This window comes from Capsella rubella, unplaced genomic scaffold (genome assembly GCF_000375325.1).
Source record: "Capsella rubella cultivar Monte Gargano unplaced genomic scaffold, Caprub1_0 scaffold_5, whole genome shotgun sequence".
In the NCBI taxonomy this organism is placed as follows: Eukaryota; Viridiplantae; Streptophyta; class Magnoliopsida; order Brassicales; family Brassicaceae; genus Capsella; species Capsella rubella.
The window spans coordinates 9,114,459-9,136,045 of NW_006238919.1; the positions used below are offsets into that span (position 1 = coordinate 9,114,459).

Here is a 21,587-nt window from a genome sequence, read left to right on the forward strand (position 1 = left end):
TCTATGACAAAAAAAAAGAAAAAAGATTGATGCGTGTGGATTCAAATTGCTGTTATCGACAATTTTATTGGTTAACCCACGTCTCCCTCGAAAATTATAAATGTACCTTGAAAATTGAAAATTTATACTTTTTTATGTTTTTTTTTTTTTTTCACTCAATCAAAACCCATTTTGATTAATTTTGTTACAATCAACGACGAAGCGACGGAGATGAATCCTTTTCACGGTGGTGACGAGAAGCAACGACCGGCGATGTATCCCCAAGTCGATCAATCGATTCCTGATAATCCTTTTGCTCCAACAAATCCTTACCCTTCTTCCCCTTATCTCTATCCTTCTCTCTCATCGCAAAATCTCGGACCTAATCTCTTCCCTGACCACGGAGATGCATCCAACGACCAATCACCGTCTGCTCCGCCTCAGGCGACGGAGGAGGTTCTTATCCGTGTCCCCGGTGCTATTCTCAACCTTATTGACAAATCCTACAGCGTTGAACTCGCTTGCGGTGATTTCACCATCGTTCGAATCATCCAGGGGCAGAACATCGTCGCGGTTCTAGCCAATGTTGGGAATGAGATTCAATGGCCGTTGACGAAGAACGAGGTTGCCGCCAAGGTTGATGGATCGCACTATTTTTTTTCGATTCATCCGCCAAAGGAGCAAGGAAATGGATCTGTGTCCGACTCAGATGATGATATTCTCAATTACGGATTGACTATTGCTTCGAAAGGGCAAGAGAATGTATTACTTGTGCTTGATCAGGTTTTGCGAGACTATAGCTGTTTCACAGAGCAGAAGATGTCTGAAAAGGCTAAGGAAACGGGTGAAGAGGTGCTGGGAAGTTCAGTTGTGGCACAGACTTCTCCCGAGGAGCTTAAGGGTGAGAGAAAAGACGTGGTGGAGGGTCAATGTGCGGCGTATTGGACTACACTTGCGCCTAATGTCGAGGACTATAGTCACAGTACTGCCAAAATGATAGCTTCCGGGTCAGGCAAGCTGATCAGAGGGATACTTTGGTGTGGGGATGTAACTGTGGAGAGACTCAAGAAGGGGAACGAAGTGATGAAGAATAGGCTAAGTCGTGCTGAGAAGGAGAAGGATGTTAGCCCTGAAACACTGAAGAGAATCAAGAGGTATGGTGATACTTAGGAATTTAATATCTTTGACCTAGGAAAAAACTGGACAGGAATCTAGTAGGAATTTTATCTGGTTCTTTGTTTCATGATCATTAGAAAACTGAGTAGTAAGAGATGCTTTTGTTTAAAAAGATCAATTCTTCATGGTTATATCTTGAATGAACAAATTTTATGCCTATGCTAATCTCCTCGTGTGGTTTCTATGTAAAGGGTTAAGAGAGTGACACAAATGACAGAAAAAGTTGCGACTGGTGTTCTCTCTGGTGTTGTCAAAGTCTCAGGATTCATCACTGGTTCAGTGGCAAACTCAAAAGCTGGAAAGAAGCTTTTTGGCCTCTTGCCTGGAGAGATTGTTCTCGCATCCCTTGATGGATTTAGTAAGTTGATTTCTTGTTTTTGGCTTCTTAAAATTTTACAATGTCAGGCTTGGAGGGTCATGGAAACTTATTAATTTGAAAGTTTCCTTGGCTCTTTTATCTCACCAGCATTTATAATTATTCTTGTTTATCCATGATTCCTTTTGATGGCCATAACCATAGTTCCGGAGTCTTTTTGAATATAACTTTTTCGAGAAGTTCCTTGATATGGTGTTTGGGTCTGCTTCTTGCCCTGACCAATATTAGGCTAATAGGGTTTGGAGAAATTGTTCCTTTTGTGGTGTTTAAGTTGAAAGTTACCAAGTGATTTGCAATCTTTCGTTTGTCGTATATGTCAAATCCTCCTTCTTCTTTAAGTTATGTATGGGCATAGATTTTGGATAGCTTCTAAACTGGTCCTGGAAGTGTATTGTTTCCTCTACATCTTATAGGCTGTCTTCTAACAACCTTTGATATCCACATAAAACCTGCTGCTTTTTTTGTTTAGGCACATGGCATTAGTAGCATACCAACATTGCCTTCTTTGCATTGTATCTAATCCCATGTTTACTTCCTGCAGGCAAGATCTGTGATGCTGTTGAGGTGGCTGGGAAAAACGTGATGTCAACTTCATCAACTGTCACAACAGAACTCGTCAATCACAGGTATTGATTAGCAAAAGGCATATGGAAACAGTCACTTATATCTCATCAGGTGATTAAAGTTTCCTTAGGTGTTAAAGAAACATCATGGATATTTTTGTGATACTACTACAGGTATGGCACAAAAGCAGCAGAGGCAACCAACGAAGGGCTAGACGCAGCAGGACATGCTTTTGGAACCGCATGGGTTGCTTTCAAGATCCGAAAGGCACTTAACCCCAAAAGTGTCTTGAAGCCTACAACATTGGCCAAGTCCGCTGTTTCTGATTTAAAGGCTAAGAAAGGGTCCAAGTAAACAGCCTTACTTCCAATTGTTCATCTATACTTTGCAATTTAGTTTTCCTTTTGGAAAAGTATATGAAGATTGACTGATGTACTCTATATTTAGTTTTCTGTGTATATTGTGATTCTATGTAAACTATATAAGCAGTTTCTTGTAATCTTCTCCCATATATGCATGGAGAAAAGAGATACTATATGCAGCTTTAATACTTAACGATAAAAAGTAGCGAGTATTAAAAGATGTATTTCATCTTTTTGTTTTGTTCTACTATTTCATACCGCTATTTCTTATCTCATCTTTCTGTTTTGTTCTGCTATTTCATACCGCTATTTCTTATCTCTGTGAACTGTTGTGACATTGTTGAGACTTGAATCTAATTTAACCATTGTTATGTTTATGACTTTTGTTAATTTAGTTCTTTCCAAAACCAGATTAATTTGAAGGAAAAGAAAACAACGTTAGGAGTTTTAGAATTTTGAGGAACTGGGCCATGTGTTTAGGGCCTTGGACCAACTACAAAAGTTGAAGTCCAGTGATAATGTTTTCTGATTGGGTGGAAGGAGTTTTATCGTGAACCTGTCCGCAGGTGATTAAAAAAAGAACTGGGGCATCTTGGCTTGTCGCCTAAGTTGGGAATCGTTAAGTAGCAAAATCGAAAGAGAGGTTTTGAAGAAGGAGAAAGAACATCTCAGTATCTCACAATACCCAGAAGAAAAAAAAAAGGAGAAGAACAGAGTTGAGAGATGGCGAGATACGATCGAGCAATCACAGTGTTTTCCCCCGATGGTCATCTTTTCCAGGTCGAGTATGCCCTGGAAGCCGTCCGCAAGGGTAACGCCGCCGTCGGAGTCCGCGGCACTGATACTGTTGTCCTCGCCGTCGAAAAGAAATCCACCCCTAAGCTCCAGGATTCCAGGTATAGTTTCGATCTCTGCTGATACAAGTAGTGTTGTTCATTTGCTTTTTTAATTTCCGCACTTTAATTTTTGACTTTATTGCTTCACCTGGATCGCTTGATTGTCTCAATTGCTACTTGACTTGTCAATACTGAAACCCTTCAGAAAGATCCGCTGATGTTGGGTTACAGTATCACTTTGTAATTGGGAATCTAGGAATGTTAGATCGTAGAATCGGAGCTGAACCCTAGTTGAAGTTTTATTCTTTACGAGTGTGCAATTCCTGCTGCAACTATGATTATTTGTATGTCAGATCTGATTGGTGTTCCTTCATAATCGCATGAGTTTTGATAAATTATTGTTTTTCTTTACAGATCAGCTAGAAAGATTGTGAGCCTTGATAATCACATTGCATTGGCCTGTGCTGGGTTGAAGGCTGATGCCCGTGTCCTGATAAACAAAGCGAGGATAGAGTGTCAAAGCCACAGGCTTACGTTGGAGGACCCAGTGACTGTTGAGTACATCACGCGCTACATAGCTGGTCTTCAACAGAAGTATACTCAAAGTGGTGGTGTGAGGCCTTTTGGTCTTTCCACTCTTATCGTTGGTTTTGACCCTTACACTCGTATTCCCGCGCTTTATCAGACCGATCCATCCGGTACATTCTCTGCTTGGAAGGCTAATGCGACTGGGAGAAACTCTAACTCGATTAGGGAGTTTCTGGAGAAAAACTATAAAGAATGTTCTGGTCAAGAAACTGTTAAGCTTGCCATCCGTGCTCTCCTGGAGGTTAGTTTATCCGATCATTTTCTTTAACTAAACCGAGTAGTTTCTTCCTAGCTATTATTGCAGTGCCCTGTTACTAAGCTTGACAGTGAGATCCTACCTATTGGTTTATTGCTAGCCTAAACTGGTGATTTTGTGAGCAACATGCTACACTTAAAACACATATATCATTCTCCATATTTGAAAGTGGCTTTAGGTTAGAGGCAAAACTTACTAAAAGTGACAGCGTTAGAGAATGTTATAACTTAGAATTCCTTGAAAATATAGAAGACCGTACTAGTTAAGTTGGAAGATAATGTTGGATGAGCTTACTTAGTAGAAGCACAGTTAGTTGATTATGTCAAAAGCTGATAGGCATTGCATTTTGCAGGTGGTTGAGAGCGGGGGAAAGAACATTGAGGTTGCTGTAATGACACGAGAGGAAGGTGTTCTGAAGCAACTAGAAGAAGAAGAAATTGATATTATTGTGGCTGAGATCGAAGCAGAGAAGGCTGCTGCAGAAGCGGCCAAGAAAGGCCCTGCGAAGGAAACATGAACCAGATCTTATGGTAGCAGTCTCAGACTCTGAGTTGTAATGTTGGTTCAAAGTCAGATATTCAAGGGTTGAATAGAAATCTGGACCGCGTGAAATGGTTGGTTTTGTTGGATTTTACTAGCCTTTTGACATTGTTGCTTTAAATCATAATTGACAATTTAGCGGTTTATCATGCTTAGCTATTATAAACTTGTCACTCGACCTATGTCCTGTTCAACATCATAGATGACTTTGCGTTTGCGTTCAAGAGCCTCTAAGCTTTGTAGGTTTCTCTTGGAGACATGGTCTCTTACAAAACTTGTCCCTCTTTTCTTATTTTGCCTATTCTAGAGTTTGTTTCCTTTGCCTCTCCATTAACCTGTTCATTCGTATTGCAACGTTTCAAAGCGGAACTAATGAACTTCATTAACATCAACAGAAATGCTGAAGATAATAATCCCTTATCAGCTGGACGTAAAATGCAGAATCACTAATTTTTTTGAACCAAAAGAGTTGCCATAGCCAAACAGTAAGTTGCTTAGCAATACATTATAATCCTTAAACGTGTTTATAAAGATGACACTTACAAGCAAATTAATGCGTCGTTATGACAAGTAAATGTAGTTTCTTATATAAAAAAAATTTCGCCGCTGCCGGGGATCGAACCCGGGTCACCCGCGTGACAGGCGGGAATACTTACCACTATACTACAACGACATTGTTGTTTGGTTTTCTACAACAATAATATTATTCGAATGTTCTACCAAACGATTGAGGTTTAACTCCACCAAAACATTATTTCTTCTCTCTGCGCCGCGATCTCTGTCTCTCTCAGGTGAGCTTCTTCAGTTTTCTGCTCCATCAATTTGTTCCTCTCACATCGCCCTTGTTGTTTCGTTTCTAGGTCTAAGTCATCTCCTTCTTCCAAGGTTTGTAACTTAATTGAAAGAAGCCTATTTGTCCCCGTTCTAAGTCGAAACTTTTTACCTAGATTAGTCAGGGTTTAATCGTATCTAGTCGGCACCACTTTTTGCGTCGAGTGTCATACTGATTGGTTTAAAATGTTAAAGCTTATACTTTGAATTGTTTTTCTAGGTTTGTCGTCTAGGGCTTCGTTCGATAAAATATCACAGCAATTTGAGAAATTATTTTTATCAGCCAGGTTTGAATCAGAGTAGAAAGGGTTTTACACTGAGGCGTAAAGGATGAAGCTTGACGTGAATGTCTTGAGATATCTATCCAAGGATGATTTTCGAGTCCTCACTGCAGTCGAGATGGGAATGCGAAACGTGAGTGCTCTCTGCTTTATTGAAATTTAGGGTTTAAGGTTTATTGTATTACCTCTGTGTGTTTATTTTTTTCCTGAAATATTCTGTTTTCGTGTTTGCAGCATGAGATTGTTCCTTCTGAGCTTGTGGAGCGCATTGCTTCTCTTAAGTATGCCTCATCTTAATGCTTCCATTATTCATTAAGCTTATTTCTTCATTTTGGTGAAACTTATTGTGTAATTGACATACCTTTTATATATACAGACATGGAGGTACATACAAGGTCCTGAAGAATTTGCTTAAGTATAAGCTCTTGCACCACGATGGCTCTAAATGTGAGGATTCATCTCTTAAGGCATCAGTAGTTTTTCTTGATATGTTTCATGAGGATAGACAGTCTTGGAAAGTTGCAGAATCTCTAAAGGCTATTGTTTTTTTCATTTTTCTTTTTGTTTGTCTAGATGATGGATTCCGACTCACCTATCTTGGTTACGACTTTCTTGCCATTAAAACATTGGTCAACCGTGGTATATTTACTGGTGTTGGTCGTCAAATTGGGGTTGGTAAAGAATCAGGTATGTTCCTTTCCTATTTATTTTCTATTGCTCTGTGAGAGATACTTATCAGTGGCTGATTCATCTTGTTTGTTGGTTCTTGACATATAATAGACATATTTGAGGTCGCTCAAGAAGATGGAACTATTCTGGCAATGAAGTTACATAGGCTAGGGAGAACCTCCTTTAGGGCTGTCAAGTCTAAGCGTGACTACTTGAGGCATCGGAGTAGTTTCAGCTGGTTGTATCTCTCCCGACTTGCAGCTCTCAAGGAGTTTGCTTTTATGAAGGTTATATGCCTTGTTCCATTAATGTTACACCATCCTTGTGTGTGTATCATCTTTATCATTTTTGGCCTAATGTTTTAATGGTTTCCGGGTGAGCAGGCTTTGGAAGAACATGATTTTCCAGTTCCGAAAGCGATTGACTGCAATAGGCATTGTGTTATCATGTCCCTTGTGCAAGGTTACCCCATGTAAGGACCTACCTACATAACCTACATATTCACACAAAGAAAATTTAATATGGCATCTGATGCTTTTTTTGGCTGGACATTATTTAAGCTTAGACTAAGGAATTTATTCACATTTTCATTTATGACAGGGTTCAGGTGAAGCAATTACAAAACCCTGAGACAATTTTCGAGAAAATCATTGGCATTGTTGTTCGTTTGGCTGAGCACGGTCTAATTCATTGTGACTTCAATGAATTTAACATCATGGTGAGTTAGTTCGATTTGTCTAGTTGAATAATGCCCTCTCTGCAGTTACATGAAGCTGCATCGTTCTTTAAGTTAATTAATACTTTCTGTACATGCTGGTTTTATCCTCTGCTTCTTAATAATTTTCATTGACACCTCCTGTTTTAGATTGATGATGAAGAGAAGATAACAATGATTGACTTTCCACAAATGGTATCTGTTTCACACCAAAATGCACAGATGTACGTGATTTCTCATACTCTCATCCAACTTTCCATGCAGTGTTCGTGCTTGTTTATGACTTTTTTTTTGTCTTTCAGGTACTTTGACCGTGATATCGAGTGTATCTTCAAGTTTTTCAGAAAAAGGTTAGTTACCAATTTGATTTTTTTCTTATACATTATATGTTCACGATACCTAGTAGCAGATACTCTCTCTGTTGCCGAATCCATGTCATGATTGACACTTTGACAGTAAACTCAATTTCGGTGAACTCTGGTCCTTTTTTCCAGATTCAATATGATTTTCCATGAAGATAAAGGTGAATCAGATGAGACGGAGGTGGATGAGAACAGCAGACCATCTTTTTATGATATAACTAAAGATGCTAATGCTTTGGATAGAGATCTAGAAGCTAGTGGGTTCACAAGAAAGGAGCAGAATGACCTCGATAAAGTACGTTAGCCTGTGACCTTAATTCCTGGTATTGCGTGTATATTTTGAATTTAGGCAGTCAAATGTGTTAGTTATCTTACAATATGCAGTTCTCTGGTTTTATTTTTTCATTCCTTTTTTTGGTGATTTATTGAATGAAATATGGAATAAACTTGTGGTATCTATCCTGTGTAGTTTATTGAAGGTGGGGTGGAGAAGAGTGAAGATTCTGATGAGGATGAGGAATCTGATGATGAAGAGCAGACTTGTGAGTCAAATGAAGAAGAAAACCTTGATAAATTGAAGTCATTGCAGTTGCAAGAAAAGGTATGAAAATTCCAAGTCCAAGATATAACTGAAACTTGTTCCAAGTGGAGATGTTCTTACATTGTATGATTGGCATGAGGTAGGAGCAGAAAAGTTCAGATGGTGTTGACGCAGAAGTTAAGTTGGATAAAACCGAGAAAGGTGACGAAGATGGCGATGAAAGCGATGAGGTTAGTATCTCTGTATAAGTAACTCAAGAGAGTATGAACTAATGAAATCATCACTGACAAAAATCAATGTTAATTCCTTTGTACAGGAGGAGGAAGAGGAGGATGCAGAGCTGGTTAAAAAGCTGGGCAAGCAAAGACGCAGAGCCATGGCAGCAGCCAGGGGAGGTAGAAAGTCGCAGTCTTCAAGAAACACATACAAGGACAAAGGAGGCCGATCCCAAAACTCCAAGATTCACGGCAACATGAGTGGCTGGTGAAAAACTTTTTACAGCGATTTTGATACACACAGACTTTTGTGCAAGATATGATAGCACTCGAACTATGGGCTTAATGGGCCGTACAATTATGTAAACGGATCCGTCATAGTCGTTCGTCTAGTGACTTTTCTCGATTCGTCGAGATTTTAAATTGAACACAATCAATGTACTGATAGACAGAAATCTAAACTATAATGGAGATATGTTTCTTATATACGACTGTGAAAATCTGATTTTGTCCAAATTTGTATGATTTTGTTCTGGCGGGGCTAAACCGAAAATACATGGAAAGTCAAGGGAGTAGATGATAAACGCTCCCCCAGTAATTAGCGGAAATAGAAAATAATGCAACGCAACGGCTAGTGACCTCAACGGTCGAAAATTTAAATCTTTTATAATATTCGGATCTCTCTCCCAAGCCTTCTGCTTAAATCTAAACCTTGATCCTACATTACTACTCCCTCCGAGATTCCTTTTGTCTTCTTCTTCTTCTTCCTCTTCTTCTCCATTTTGCTCCAAAAATGATGAGAGATGTATTCAGGCCGACCAAATCAGCCCCGTGCTCTCCTGCAAAGCCACTTGGAATCTCCCGCACTCAGTCTGAATCGTTTCATGCTATCCACAAAGTCCCTGTAGGAGACAGTCCTTATGTCAGAGCAAAGAATGTTCAGGTGATTACTATACCCTTTTGTTTAGATCTGGATTCCACGGAATCTGAATTTGTGTTTTGGGTTTCATTTGCATTTTAATGATGATGAGTTTGTTTTTGCGGTTGTGTATGGGATTAGTTAGTGGAGAAGGATCCAGAGAGAGCGATTCCTCTGTTCTGGAAGGCCATTAATGCCGGAGATAGAGTGGACAGTGCTTTAAAAGACATGGCCATTGTGATGAAGCAACAAAACCGCGCTGAAGAAGCCATTGAAGCGATCAAATCTCTCAGAGTTAGATGTTCAGATCAAGCCCAGGAATCTCTGGACAACATCCTACTAGATCTCTACAAGGTTCGTCCTTTACACATTATACCATTTTCCTCTGTTTCATTTTGCAAATGGCCTTCATTTTGTACTGAGAATTTGTTTTTCATTTTGCATTTGGCTTAATTTTGTGCTGAGATATATTGAAATGGATTTGTTGTTGCAGAGATGTGGGAGATTAGATGACCAGATTGGACTTTTGAAACATAAACTCTTTTTGATACAAAAAGGACTCGCCTTTAATGGTAAACGAACCAAAACCGCGAGATCTCAAGGCAAGAAATTTCAGGTCTCCGTGGAGCAAGAAGCCACTCGGTTACTGGTAAGCAGCAAATATTCAAAATGTGCATAACGACGTTGCAGCAATTGCCAATTTTGTGGTATTCTAAAGTGGATTGAATTTTGTTTGAAATAGGGAAACTTAGGATGGGCTCTGATGCAACGAGACAAATTTGTGGAAGCAGAAGATGCATACAGGAGAGCTCTATCAATAGCACCGGACAACAACAAAATGTGCAACCTTGGTATATGCCTTATGAAGCAAGGCAGGATTGATGAGGCGAAAGAGACTTTACGACGTGTGAAACCAGCGGTCGTGGATGGTCCAAGAGGAGTGGACTCTCATCTTAAAGCTTACGAGAGAGCGCAACAGATGCTCAATGATCTTGGATCTGAGATGATGAGAAAAGGAGGTGATGATAAGGTTGAAAAAAGAAGGCTCTTCGACGCCATCTTCGGATCTTCCTCAATATGGCAACCTCAGCCTTGCAGTGAGCAGAACGTGAAACCAAAATCGAAGCCTAATTTGAGCAACGATGGATACGCTGACGAGAACGTGAAGGTGAGTATGAATCCACCAGCAGTAGTAAACCCATTAAGGGTTGACGCAAAACCGTTCTTCTCTTCGAAGTTGATCATCAGTAACAACGAGAAGCTGAAGAGAACGAGATCATCGAGCCAAAACATGGGAGTATTGAGTGGTAGTGGCAATGATGATCACGAGGTGGAGACAAACACGAAAAGGAGACTGTCGATGGAGAAGAAAGCAACAGAGTGTGGATTACCAGACAACAAAGACTTCGAAGATGCGATATTGGCTGCTGTATTGGGGACAGAAACAAAAGTGGACAAGAAGAGGCTCAAGGTGTTCCAGGACATCACTCTCTGTATCAATCAGAGTCTCTAACCAAATATCTTTTTATCATTCTAATTTTTATAATTTATTAAGTTTAGTGACCGAAGCAAAAGGAGATGAGCTTAATTCTTCTTTGGTAATTTATCAATGTTTTTTAATTTTGTCAGCTTAATTTTGCTGCCATTTTTTATTTTTAGTTCTTTTTTTACAATTATTGTCGTCATTGACCAATAATGAAAATTGAAGTTATTATATATATATTCATTCACTGCCTTTTACAATTATTGATTGTTATTGTAGATGTTTAGAATCTAATGGAAAGAGATAAAGACACACACCACTCACTCAAACTACTACTAGTGTGGTCACTGGTTAAGTTAGTATCCGTTATATCAATTTTGGCCGCTTCTGCTCCCAATTTGTAGAAAAGCTTTAAACCAACTTGTCAAAGTGTATATTTTAGAGAGAAACTCTTTTATTAATTTGGCGGAAAAATGTATATAATTCCGGAAGTACCCTCTGTTATCATTTTATTTTATAACCACGGCTAAATGAACGAACCGGTGTAAAAAAACTTGTTTTTGTTTTCCTTAATCTCTCTCTATTTGAAAGTTAGGCATTTTTGGTATCTGCGTTAATTCAAGTTTTTGTAAACTTTGACTGTCAGAAAAGGCAAAAAAGTAAAATTTGTTAATGAACCTTCAGAAAATTTGAAAAGTAAAAGGTTAGTTTAGTCAAATGGACTGTTTTGGATGAAAGAAAAAAAAGAAAGAAGTGATTTTAATTGGGGGAAAGGGCTCTCCGACCAAAGTGAGTGAGTGTGTGTAAATAAGGTTAAAACTGAAAAGAAAAAAGAATTCCAAATTCCAACTACACATTCCTCAGGGGAAGCCAAAGTGGCCTTCTTCAATATCCAACAAAAATATACTAAAAATCAAAACCCTTCACAATCCCTTTTCTCAACCTCAACTTCTATCTAATCCTAAAGTTAAACTCTTGAGTTTCAGATCAAGACAAAGTTTAGATCTTTTCTTTTTTTCTTTTTCTTCTTCGTTAATCTTTTTGACACAAACGAGGTAAGCTCACTTACAAAGAAGAAGCAAAAATGGTTTCTGGGTAAGAGAGTGTGAGATTTGTTGAGAGGACAGAAGTAGTTATTTTTGTGTGTCTGGATGCATGGTTGAAGAAGAAGAACAACCCATTCTCACTTTCATTTTCAGACAAGAGTACTTGAAAAGAAATGGGTTGTTGTCAGTCAAGAATAGATAGCAAAGAGATTGTGTCTCGTTGCAAAGCAAGGAAGAGGTACTTGAAACATCTTGTTAAAGCTAGACAAACTCTCTCTGTCTCTCACGCGCTTTATCTCCGTTCTCTACGCGCCGTCGGCTCTTCCCTTGTTCACTTCTCTTCCAAAGAAACCCCTCTTCACCTCCACCACCATCCTCCATCCCCATCTCCTCCTCCACCACCTCCGCCGCGTCCTCCCCCTCCTCCTCTTAGCCCTGGCTCCGAAACCACTACATGGACTTCAACCACCACTTCATCCGCTCTCCCTCCTCCTCCTCCCCCACCGCCGCCACCCCCTCCTCCGCCTTCTTCTACATGGGACTTCTGGGATCCGTTCATACCGCCGCCTCCTTCTTCCTCCGAGGAAGAGTGGGAGGAAGAGACAACCACCGCAACAAGAACCGCAACAGGAACCGGAACTGGTTCTGACGCTGCTGTCACGACTGCTCCGACGACAGCTACTCCTCAAGCTTCGTCTGTAGTGAGTGGATTCTCTAAAGATACAATGACAACGACTACGACGGGAAGTGAGCTAGCAGTTGTGGTGTCGAGGAATGGTAAAGATCTAATGGAGATTATTAAAGAAGTCGATGAATATTTCCTTAAAGCTGCAGATTCTGGTGCTCCACTCTCTTCTCTACTTGAAATCTCAACCTCTATCACTGCCTTTTCTGGTCATACCAAAGCAGGTAACAAGTCAAGCTCTTGTCTTCTTGACCATATTACTACAGGTGGCTGAGTGATTTTTGATTTGTGTGTGTTTTGTGTCTCTCTCCAGGGAAAATGTACAGTAACTACGAATGCAATTTAAATCCAACTTCGTTTTGGACAAGGGGATTTGCTCCCAAGTTGAATGAATACAGAACCACAGGAGGAGTCATTGGAGGAAATTGCATTGTTGGTAGCCATTCCTCTACAGTGGACAGACTCTATGCTTGGGAAAAGAAACTTTTTCAAGAGGTCAAGGTATATTCATTTCATTGATAAAGTTTCAATCTTTGCACAATTAGACTTTGGATGTATTCGTTTGAATGTTTAGTTTATTATGGAAGAAGTTTGACAAATTGTTGTATTCATTTTTTATTCTCCAGTTCTGAAGTTTGAATCTTGAAATTGCTTTTGCTTAGTTTTGCATCCAAATATGGATAAATGTTTTATTTTGGAATCTTGCTTGATTCATGTGGCATTAAAGGCTTGTTTGTGGTGGGTCCAAGCGTGAGCAGATAGTGTAAGAGACCCACGTGTGTACTTAATTCTGATAATGGCTCTTGTGTGTGATGACACAAATATTTTGTCTAAGTGATTGAGTGAGTGTGGTTGTTGTTTTGTGAATGTGGGTTGTTGCAGAATGCAGAGAGCATAAAGATTGAGCATGAGAAGAAAGTGGAGCAAGTGAGGAGGCTTGAGATGAAGAGAGCTGAGTATGTCAAGACTGAGAAGGCTAAGAAAGACGTTGAGAAGTTAGAGTCTCAGCTCTCAGTGTCTTCACAAGCCATCCAGAGTGCCTCTAACGAGATCATCAAGCTCAGAGAGACAGAGCTCTATCCTCAGCTCGTCGAGCTTGTTAAAGGGTTAGTTGTTGTGTATAGTTTGTTATATACCATTTGCTTCATTTAATATTGTTTCCCTTCATTTGGTCTATGCGAGCAACGGTTATTGTATGATGTATTTGTAGGCTAATGTGCATGTGGAGGAGTATGTACGAGAGCCACCAGGTTCAAACCCATATTGTTCAGCAGCTTAAGTACCTCAACACCATTCCATCCACTGAACCAACATCCGAGCTTCATCGACAATCAACTCTTCAGCTTGAGCTCGAGATCCAACAATGGCATCACTCTTTCTGCAATTTAGTCAAGGCTCAGCGTGACTACATCCAATCTCTCACGGGTTGGCTCAGGTTAAGTTTGTTCCAGTTCAGCAAGAATCCACTTGTTAGGAGTAGCTATGAGTCAAAGATCTACAGCTTCTGTGAGGAATGGCATTTGGCTATCGACCGGATCCCTGATAAAGTAGCATCTGAAGGCATCAAGAGCTTTCTGACTGCGGTCCATGGAATCGTGGCTCAACAGGCCGACGAGCATAAGCAGAAGAAGAGAACAGAGGCTATGTTAAAAGATTTTGAGAAGAAATCGGCTTCGCTGAGAGCCCTCGAGAGCAAGTATAGTCCATACTCGGTGCCTGAGAGCAGGAAAACGAACCCTGTGATAGAGAAGAGAGTAAAGGTTGATATGCTAAAAGGAAAGGCAGAAGAAGAGAAAAGTAAGCATGAGAAGTCAGTGAGCGTGACCAGAGCCATGACTCTAAATAACTTGCAGATGGGATTCCCTCATGTGTTTCAGGCAATGGTTGGGTTTTCAAGTGTGTGTATGCAAGCCTTTGAGTCTGTCTACAACCAAGCTAAGAGCATCGGTGAGGATCAAGAGGAGGTCAAGAGGTTGCTTCCTTAGAGAAGGACAAATCTAACAAATTGTATTGCTCTCTGTTTTTGCTTGATCCAAAACCAACCTTTTGGTAAAAATGTTAGGTTGAGTTTTATGCTATTTATGTTCTTTTTGAAAATGAAATTGGTTAAAGACTTCTTCATTGAAACTTGATCAAGTCAACTACTTCTGATCCATGTACATTGATCGATAGAGATGTAACTAAGTTTCAACTCTGGGCACTTTGTGAAGCAGCATTGCACTTCCACTGAAGCCAGGCCAAGCTCATGTCACTTTTGGGTGTTGAGTCTGTTGATGTCTTTGACATAAGCGTAAGTCTGTTAAAATCGACCACATAACAACAGCAAAGTCCCAATGAAAATGGTCATGTCAAATCATAAGGAGGTGACCTACCAACCTATCATTAACTTTGGGAAATTGTATGTTTGTTAGTTAGTGAGTTAGTTAAGGACATTGCTTAAAGAAGAAATCAAGTTTTAATGATAACTTAAACACACTCATGATTTGTACGCAACGGAAGAAAACGATATAAGAATTCGTTCGGGCGGCAGAAGAAGACAAGTCCCTAATTTAATTTCCCATAAATAAACACAGCAAAATCGATTGGTTTATTGTCTTGTTTGTTTTTTTGAAAAAGCTATTAAAAGATGAAATCCCACAAATAGTCAGAAATAGAAAGAGAAGAGAAAAGTTTGGTTTGGCAAAAGAAAACACAGCGGAACGTTTCAACGCCATTTTTCCCGGCCAAAGCTAACTAACTAACTCTTTGTTTTTTCGTTTCTGTCATCTTTTTTTCTTTCTTTTCTTTGTTTTGTTTTTTTTTGTTGCTTCCCCATCTTTCATTGGGTAATAGGGTTTTCAATTTCTGGGACAAAGTCTGCTCCTTTCGAATCCGCAATGCCCAGATGGTCGATTAACAAAAATATCAAGAATCTTTGTATAACTCTAAAGATCTGAAGGCTAAATCTTTCCCTGAAATTTCTAATCTTTGAGGAGGGAAATGAGTGCTTCGAGGTTCGTAAAGTGCGTGACGGTTGGTGATGGAGCTGTCGGAAAAACATGTTTGTTGATTTCTTACACAAGCAATACTTTCCCTACGGTTATGTCCTTTTTTTTTTTTGTTTACTCATCCTCATGCTTTTATGTTTCTTGTTTCATTAGCACAACACCATCTCATGTTTCTTGTGTGTTTTTTTTTTTCAATTATACAGGATTATGTGCCTACCGTTTTCGATAATTTCAGTGCAAACGTTGTGGTTAATGGAAGCACCGTGAATCTTGGATTGTGGGATACTGCAGGTTTTGCGAATATAACTACTATTTTGTTTTGAATTTTTGGAAAAATGGTTTTTGTATTGGATCTGAAGATTTTGTAACATTTTTGGGTATGAGAAAACAGGGCAAGAGGATTACAACAGATTAAGACCACTGAGTTACCGTGGAGCAGATGTTTTCATTTTGGCTTTCTCTCTTATCAGTAAAGCCAGTTATGAAAACGTCTCCAAAAAGGTAATACATTCATCAAATCACTCTTTCTTTCATATTATTGGGATCTTTACATAGTGAACTCGAACTCTCTCATCTGTGTTTGCAGTGGATCCCGGAGTTGAAACATTATGCCCCTGGTGTCCCCATCATCCTTGTTGGAACAAAGCTTGGTGAGGTCTTCATTGTTTTTTTCCTCATCTGTGAATCTGTTTAATCTTCTAGTTGTGACTGAGTTTTTGTTGTTGCTGTTATCCAGATCTTCGAGATGATAAACAGTTCTTTATCGACCATCCTGGCGCTGTCCCGATTACTACTGCTCAGGGAGAGGAGCTGAGGAAGCAAATAGGAGCACCTACTTACATCGAATGCAGTTCCAAAACTCAAGAGGTATATTGATTAGTCTACTCTTGGATTGGGACACATTTCTTATGTCAACTGTTTAATGCTAATGTTGATCATTTGAGGGTGCAGAATGTGAAGGCGGTGTTTGACGCAGCTATCCGAGTGGTGTTGCAACCGCCAAAGCAGAAGAAGAAGAAGAGCAAAGCTCAGAAGGCATGCTCCATTCTATGATTGGAAATCTCTGTTTTTATGTATTTGGTTTCGGTATATTAATCTTCTATGTTCTAACAATGAATGAATCAATGTGCTAATGGAACAGACACCCAAGTCTGATTGGTCTTTATGTTGTTATTAATGTTAATGGGGTTTGTCTAAATCATCGTTTTCTTGTTTTGCTTCTACAATTCACACCGCATGTTTTGAATCCGTTTCAGTCCCTGCATAGCTTTAACTGATCACATCTTGTACGTTAATGTTTAAAACTTTGCATCCATGTATATTGATAGAGGCTAAAGAGTGAGTGTAGCTGGGAAAAAAAAAGTGTTGTACAAGTTTTATTTCTCAAGATTACATTTCATGCTTCTGCAACAAGGAGAGAAGCCATGATTATTTGATGACGTGCCTAAAAGAATGCAAGGAAGAAATTCATTCAAACCATTCCATTTTGATTTTTTCGTATTTCTCACTCATGCCATCTTGCTGTCTCTGAAACTCGATGTAACGTAGAGTGCTATTTATGAACGACTCTGCGCCTGACTCAACCTTCTTCGTCTCGCTTCTGACCAATTCAGCTAAGCTCTGGATTGTATCACCTGTTACTTCTGAGTTTCCTTTCTCCAAGAAGTAGAGATACCTGCACTCACTCGTAAAACCATTATGCGAAAGTGGCAGCATAGTTATATTATACAGGTGCAACTGAAACGAGTAACTTACTTATTCAGAAGTTCAACATATAGAGCCACCGACCCAGTGCTACTGGTACCACGGGATGCGTTGGCCATTTTTTGAACAGCATCTGCAATTCTTTGTGCTCTTTTCAGGCAAAGCACAACCCTGTTCTCCCAACAAAACAACTTACTCTCAGTATGCCTCAATTTTTCCCTTCTTAATTTCCTACAGCTCCCAATGTTTACATTGAGATATAGAATTTTAGAGTATCATTCATATGTACATACCTCTCTCCATCTTTCAGGTTCTCACCCTCGTCAGCCCAGAAGAGATGCGCACATTCATAAATAGCTCTACATTGATCTGGCTTCCTAAGGAGTCTTGCAGAGTACTACAACAACATAATTTAGCCTTGTTAGTATCCATGTAGTAATCACGTACTCAACTGGTTTATCAGAAAATATACCCCTGTCGCCTTGTGAGTCAGAGTATCTCTGTTCTCAACATTAAATACACGCATCCGCTGGAGTGTCCCTATTATTAAATGCAGTGCTGTTACTTGTGCCTTTGAATCCTAAAACACCCAAAATTAAGCAACGTCAAGGTCTTCCTTGCAGAATGTTGCATGTAGCCTTTTAAAAAATTCACTTACTGAAATTTCTTCTTCATACAGAAGATATGCCTTTGTGAAGAACTCATAAGTGACTGTTTCTAACTCACAGTCATTTGCTGCCTGAGGATTTAGTAAAAATAATTTTTCAGCTCATGCATTATATCTATTGTTGGTCTTGATAGTGGATACACCAAACGATTATATACCTGAGCACACTGCAAGTACAGGCGCAATGCCACATCAGGTGCGGAAACATCAGATAGAGCTTCCACGGTCTGTAAAAATTTGAGATTCAAATCGACTGGCATTATTATTCTGACAAAAAGAAATACTATGTTTCACCGGGACAAAGCCGGTGCTGTCAGCAAGGCACTGTCCTCACGACTTTATAACAGTCAAGATGTATGTACACTTGCCTCACTTAAAAGCTGTAGAATTTTCTTTGGTGTTGCTGATGCATCATCTCCAAATGGGTTTTCATCTCCACCTCGCAGTCGCCGAATTAACTGCACATGTTTACCAACACAATGTGCAGAGTTCCAAATTCAAACATAATGTCTATTAAATCCATAACAGAACTGGAAACGACACAATCATTCCAAATTTTAATGAACTTAAATTTCCAATTTGGAGATGGAGTGCAGAAGTGATCAGTAACAAATATACAAACCTTGAGAGCGGAAAAGACAAGGGGTGGTATAGTCAAAGGCAAACGTTTAGGTCCTCCAGTCAGGATGTGCTTCCTTACTGTGAAGATAATCTGTAGTTGGGTAAATGAATTAAGAATCGCACAGACAGGCCACATTGATAGTAACGCTTCTTTTAATTATATAACACACCTTAGACATTTCTTCTGGATCATCATTGTAGAGCTTGTGAACAAGCCGTGCAACAAGGTTCTGCTCTTCCTGGAAATCTTCTTCATCAATCTAGAGATCAACATAGATTCTCGTTTGAATTAGTAAGTTATCTAAAAAAATAACTCTTTCGGGTGACTAGAATACTGTAAATACAAATGCAATAAGAATTGACAAACAAGGATTCTAGCACCTCGTTATCAATTTTTCCGTCAAAATCCTTGATGAGACCCTTTGCCAGTTCAAATAATGCATCGACCTGTAAAAAACAATAAAACGAAACTCCACATCAACAGAGAATGCTAAAAGAAGAAACAAAATCGAGGAAGGAAACAAACACCTCATCAGCAGTAGTAATGTGAGTATTGTTTTTCAAAACACTCTGAACTATAATGATTGCCATTGCTTTGTTTGTCTCATGGTCAAGGTATTCCATTACTTGAGGATAGTTGGTAAGCTTCAAGATAGTTACAACATTATTATACTTTTCCAACGGAGCGCTAAGAAATGCGACAATCTGCTTTGCTGCCTTGTCATCACAAAGCTTTCCTGTGGCAGATAGTTGGGTAACACAAGATCCCTAAAGAAAAAAAAGAGAGAGAACAATGCGTATTAGCAACAATCAGAACTGCTTTAAGCATTAAATAAAATACTCCACATGAATAAAATTAACACAAAACATGCCAGAAGTCATTATACCAGAACTTGGTCCACATAGTCCAGACGATCGGAATAGACATGGAGAGTAAATTTCAGAAGAAACAAATACAATGTTACAGATCCTGCGGCCGGCAAGTCCACCTGTGCTTCTACAACCTGAATCATAATATAAGATTGTAGACTCAATCAACTGTCTATAAACACAATTGTGAATAACTTATCAATGTGATACAATCAGAGGAAAGTAGGGAACAAAAATTACACATAATATCACAACATTATGGGGATTAAGCTAGATTTTTCAGCTGTTTCCAATACTAGCTACCCAAGGAATAAAATTCAAGTGTCAATTTTAGTTGTCCTTTTTGACTTCATAATAAGATGCATAATTTACCTTCCCAATGGCATAATTGAACTTTGAAAAGGCTTCTACTTGCAGAAAATTAGGCAATGCTTCCACACTTGATGCAGCATAGTTTGAAAGCCTTTCCATTAGACCCGAAAGGACTGTCTTGATATCAACAGACGGCTGAAAAACAAAATGACAAAAAGGAAAATAGGGGAAACATGTTCAGATGGGATGAGGTTTACTAACAGTCTTATCTTTTCTTTTTAAACTGCATATGAAGAAGTGGTCGGTTACATAAAAAAGTACCTGAAGTTGTGGGCAAGCACCCAATAATACATCGAGAGTTTGAAGGTGGAAATCATCAGGAAAGACTTGAATAATGCAATCCATTAGGTAGCACTGTGCAAGTTCATCCTTACAGTTGACAACCTTTTAAAACATAGCGATACATAAATCATTTACCACATCATGTAGATGAAAGCTTGGATGCTGAAACTATCTAAAGGAAGGAAAAAAAAACTGACCTGCTCCAGTATTCTAGGAAGAACAGTATCTCTGTAGATTCCAAGGTCAACACCTTCCAACTGACTCAATACATGAAGGTTCTTCCCAACCTAAACAGGCAACAAAGAAAGATAAAAGGTCCCTTTCAGAAAATAATAAGAACAAATGCTCGCAAAATTTCTAGATGAGAAGAATCAGCTACAAGTTAATGCTATTACAAGATCACGTAGTTCATTCCTTTCTTTCTCCCGTTTCTCCTTCTCCCGACTAGGTCCCTGGATACCAGAAAGTCTTAAATCAGGTTGAATTCAGTAGGGAAAATTTCACACAAGAGTAGCAAATAGCATGATCAGACATTGGACTCTCACGACATGCAACCATATTCAACAATATTTCATACTATTCCAACCAACCTGATGTTGCATTCGAACCCACAATTTGTTCATCTCGGTAAAATTTTGAAGCACAAACTCTAAAGCATCCATGTGTGCATCACCATCTCTGGAGGGAACAGCAAAACACTTGCCCCTTTACAAGTAATTCCTAATTTAAAAAAATTATCTTCGAAGGTTAAGTTGTGCGACCTTACCCCTCCAATTCTGAACCAATGCAGGGTAACTTATCCCTAGTAACTTGAGCAAGGTAACTTCTCAAGAAAAGACCACGTAAAGGATGCTGAACAGCTCGGCACATTTCAACAAGATCCTTAAGTATATCCGTAGTAGTAACGTCCTTGGATTTGATATATACAGATCCTATGGTACAGAGAAGATACCTGAAATTCAGTTGATGAGTATGTATGCATCTATAAAGTTCAAAATCAGAGAGTGCATCAGACAATGTATATTATTAATCTGCACTTACAATCTAGGCAAAATGTTACCGGCGTGCTGCACTAACTCGTAGAGCTCTGCGATGGAGCAACCACGTCCTGTCTCTTCCTTGAAGAATATCTCCAATGTCCCCAGTTCATTAAAAACTCGCATATCTGAACAAATCAGATCGCAGTAAGGAAATAAAATGAAATTCATACACAAGAGCTGATAGGAATTCCAAAAATGCGAAGAAGGTAAGGGAACGACTCACAGAGTTCATAGTATTTATGAGGAGAAAGCTTGGAAGTGCGAAGCTCGCTGAGCATCTGAGCAGAAAACTTGAGAGCGTCTTTGAGATTGTTGGAGTCCTGCCATAGTAATTGCAAATTCGTTAGAAAACAATCCAGAATTTGGGGTTCCAATGCCAAGGAAGATCCCGATGGGAAATTGATTGATGAAGAAGAGAGGAGAGAAGAGGAGAGATACGATAGCGCGCTGCATATAGAAAGCATTTTGTTTAACGGCGGCGATGGCGGCGGCAAGCCACTTCTCATCGTCGTCGGCGATCATTTTGTTTCTCACTGCTTACTTAACTCTGCAGAGAAGAGAAAAGTCTCAATTTTGACCCACCAGTTTTAGAGAGGTCTTAGCGTATAAGAGAGTCTCCG

The 21,587-nt window shown here is 39.3% G+C and overlaps 7 protein-coding genes and 1 non-coding gene across 13 annotated transcripts; 6 read left to right on the forward strand and 2 right to left on the reverse strand.

Annotated features, from left to right (window-relative positions):
- Positions 1–124: 124 nt before the first annotated feature.
- LOC17885111 (senescence/dehydration-associated protein At3g51250) lies at positions 125–2,707 on the forward strand. The gene is made up of 4 exons (XM_006291061.2): positions 125–1,133; positions 1,347–1,513; positions 2,073–2,157; positions 2,269–2,707. Exons 1-4 carry the CDS (start codon positions 211–213, stop codon positions 2,447–2,449), a joined length of 1,356 nt encoding a protein of 451 aa, XP_006291123.1. The 5' UTR covers positions 125–210; the 3' UTR covers positions 2,450–2,707.
- A 362-nt stretch (positions 2,708–3,069) lies between these two features.
- Positions 3,070–4,901, forward strand: LOC17885987 (proteasome subunit alpha type-7-A). The gene is made up of 3 exons (XM_006291674.2): positions 3,070–3,353; positions 3,708–4,122; positions 4,490–4,901. Exons 1-3 carry the CDS (start codon positions 3,181–3,183, stop codon positions 4,652–4,654), a joined length of 753 nt encoding a protein of 250 aa, XP_006291736.1. The 5' UTR covers positions 3,070–3,180; the 3' UTR covers positions 4,655–4,901.
- A 377-nt stretch (positions 4,902–5,278) lies between these two features.
- On the reverse strand, positions 5,279–5,350 carry TRNAD-GUC. The gene has a single exon. It is a non-coding gene; the product is annotated as a tRNA-Asp (tRNA).
- A 77-nt stretch (positions 5,351–5,427) lies between these two features.
- On the forward strand, positions 5,428–8,777 carry LOC17886600 (serine/threonine-protein kinase rio2). 6 transcript variants are annotated; one of them, XM_023782467.1, is made up of 14 exons: positions 5,428–5,468; positions 5,796–5,922; positions 6,024–6,070; positions 6,166–6,236; positions 6,363–6,476; positions 6,570–6,745; positions 6,842–6,930; positions 7,059–7,176; positions 7,324–7,397; positions 7,476–7,523; positions 7,668–7,830; positions 8,005–8,136; positions 8,220–8,306; positions 8,393–8,777. In XM_023782467.1, the coding sequence occupies exons 2-14, from the start codon at positions 5,839–5,841 to the stop codon at positions 8,561–8,563; spliced, it is 1,374 nt and encodes a 457-aa protein (XP_023638235.1). In that variant the 5' UTR covers positions 5,428–5,468; positions 5,796–5,838; the 3' UTR covers positions 8,564–8,777. The 6 variants fall into 6 exon arrangements, with proteins under 6 accessions (XP_023638235.1, XP_023638236.1, XP_023638233.1 ...); XM_023782468.1 differs by having other exon boundaries at positions 5,451–5,468; positions 5,792–5,922; XM_023782465.1 differs by lacking the exon at positions 5,428–5,468 and adding an exon at positions 5,475–5,562 and having other exon boundaries at positions 5,729–5,922.
- A 231-nt stretch (positions 8,778–9,008) lies between these two features.
- LOC17885621 (protein POLLENLESS 3-LIKE 2) lies at positions 9,009–10,940 on the forward strand. Its single transcript, XM_006290285.2, has 4 exons — positions 9,009–9,234; positions 9,352–9,564; positions 9,704–9,859; positions 9,953–10,940. Exons 1-4 carry the CDS (start codon positions 9,085–9,087, stop codon positions 10,721–10,723), a joined length of 1,290 nt encoding a protein of 429 aa, XP_006290347.1. The 5' UTR covers positions 9,009–9,084; the 3' UTR covers positions 10,724–10,940.
- A 628-nt stretch (positions 10,941–11,568) lies between these two features.
- Positions 11,569–14,577, forward strand: LOC17887370 (nitrate regulatory gene2 protein). The gene is made up of 4 exons (XM_006290671.2): positions 11,569–12,648; positions 12,738–12,925; positions 13,307–13,530; positions 13,635–14,577. The coding sequence occupies exons 1-4, from the start codon at positions 11,913–11,915 to the stop codon at positions 14,407–14,409; spliced, it is 1,923 nt and encodes a 640-aa protein (XP_006290733.1). The 5' UTR covers positions 11,569–11,912; the 3' UTR covers positions 14,410–14,577.
- Positions 14,578–15,022: 445 nt separating this feature from the next.
- Positions 15,023–16,612, forward strand: LOC17885444 (rac-like GTP-binding protein ARAC11). The gene is made up of 6 exons (XM_006293231.2): positions 15,023–15,502; positions 15,615–15,702; positions 15,803–15,912; positions 15,998–16,061; positions 16,148–16,278; positions 16,363–16,612. Exons 1-6 carry the CDS (start codon positions 15,404–15,406, stop codon positions 16,462–16,464), a joined length of 594 nt encoding a protein of 197 aa, XP_006293293.1. The 5' UTR covers positions 15,023–15,403; the 3' UTR covers positions 16,465–16,612.
- A 90-nt stretch (positions 16,613–16,702) lies between these two features.
- On the reverse strand, positions 16,703–21,555 carry LOC17887527 (vacuolar protein sorting-associated protein 35C). The gene is made up of 21 exons (XM_023783539.1): positions 21,406–21,555; positions 21,191–21,287; positions 20,969–21,092; positions 20,694–20,879; positions 20,518–20,605; positions 20,323–20,379; positions 20,125–20,214; positions 19,907–20,029; positions 19,646–19,780; positions 19,291–19,407; positions 18,932–19,171; positions 18,785–18,850; positions 18,574–18,663; positions 18,405–18,494; positions 18,151–18,240; positions 17,941–18,009; positions 17,774–17,854; positions 17,588–17,695; positions 17,409–17,512; positions 17,167–17,286; positions 16,703–17,086 (listed from the first exon to the last, which is right to left on the reverse strand). The coding sequence occupies exons 1-21, from the start codon at positions 21,487–21,489 to the stop codon at positions 16,879–16,881; spliced, it is 2,367 nt and encodes a 788-aa protein (XP_023639307.1). The 5' UTR covers positions 21,490–21,555; the 3' UTR covers positions 16,703–16,878.
- Positions 21,556–21,587: the final 32 nt, after the last annotated feature.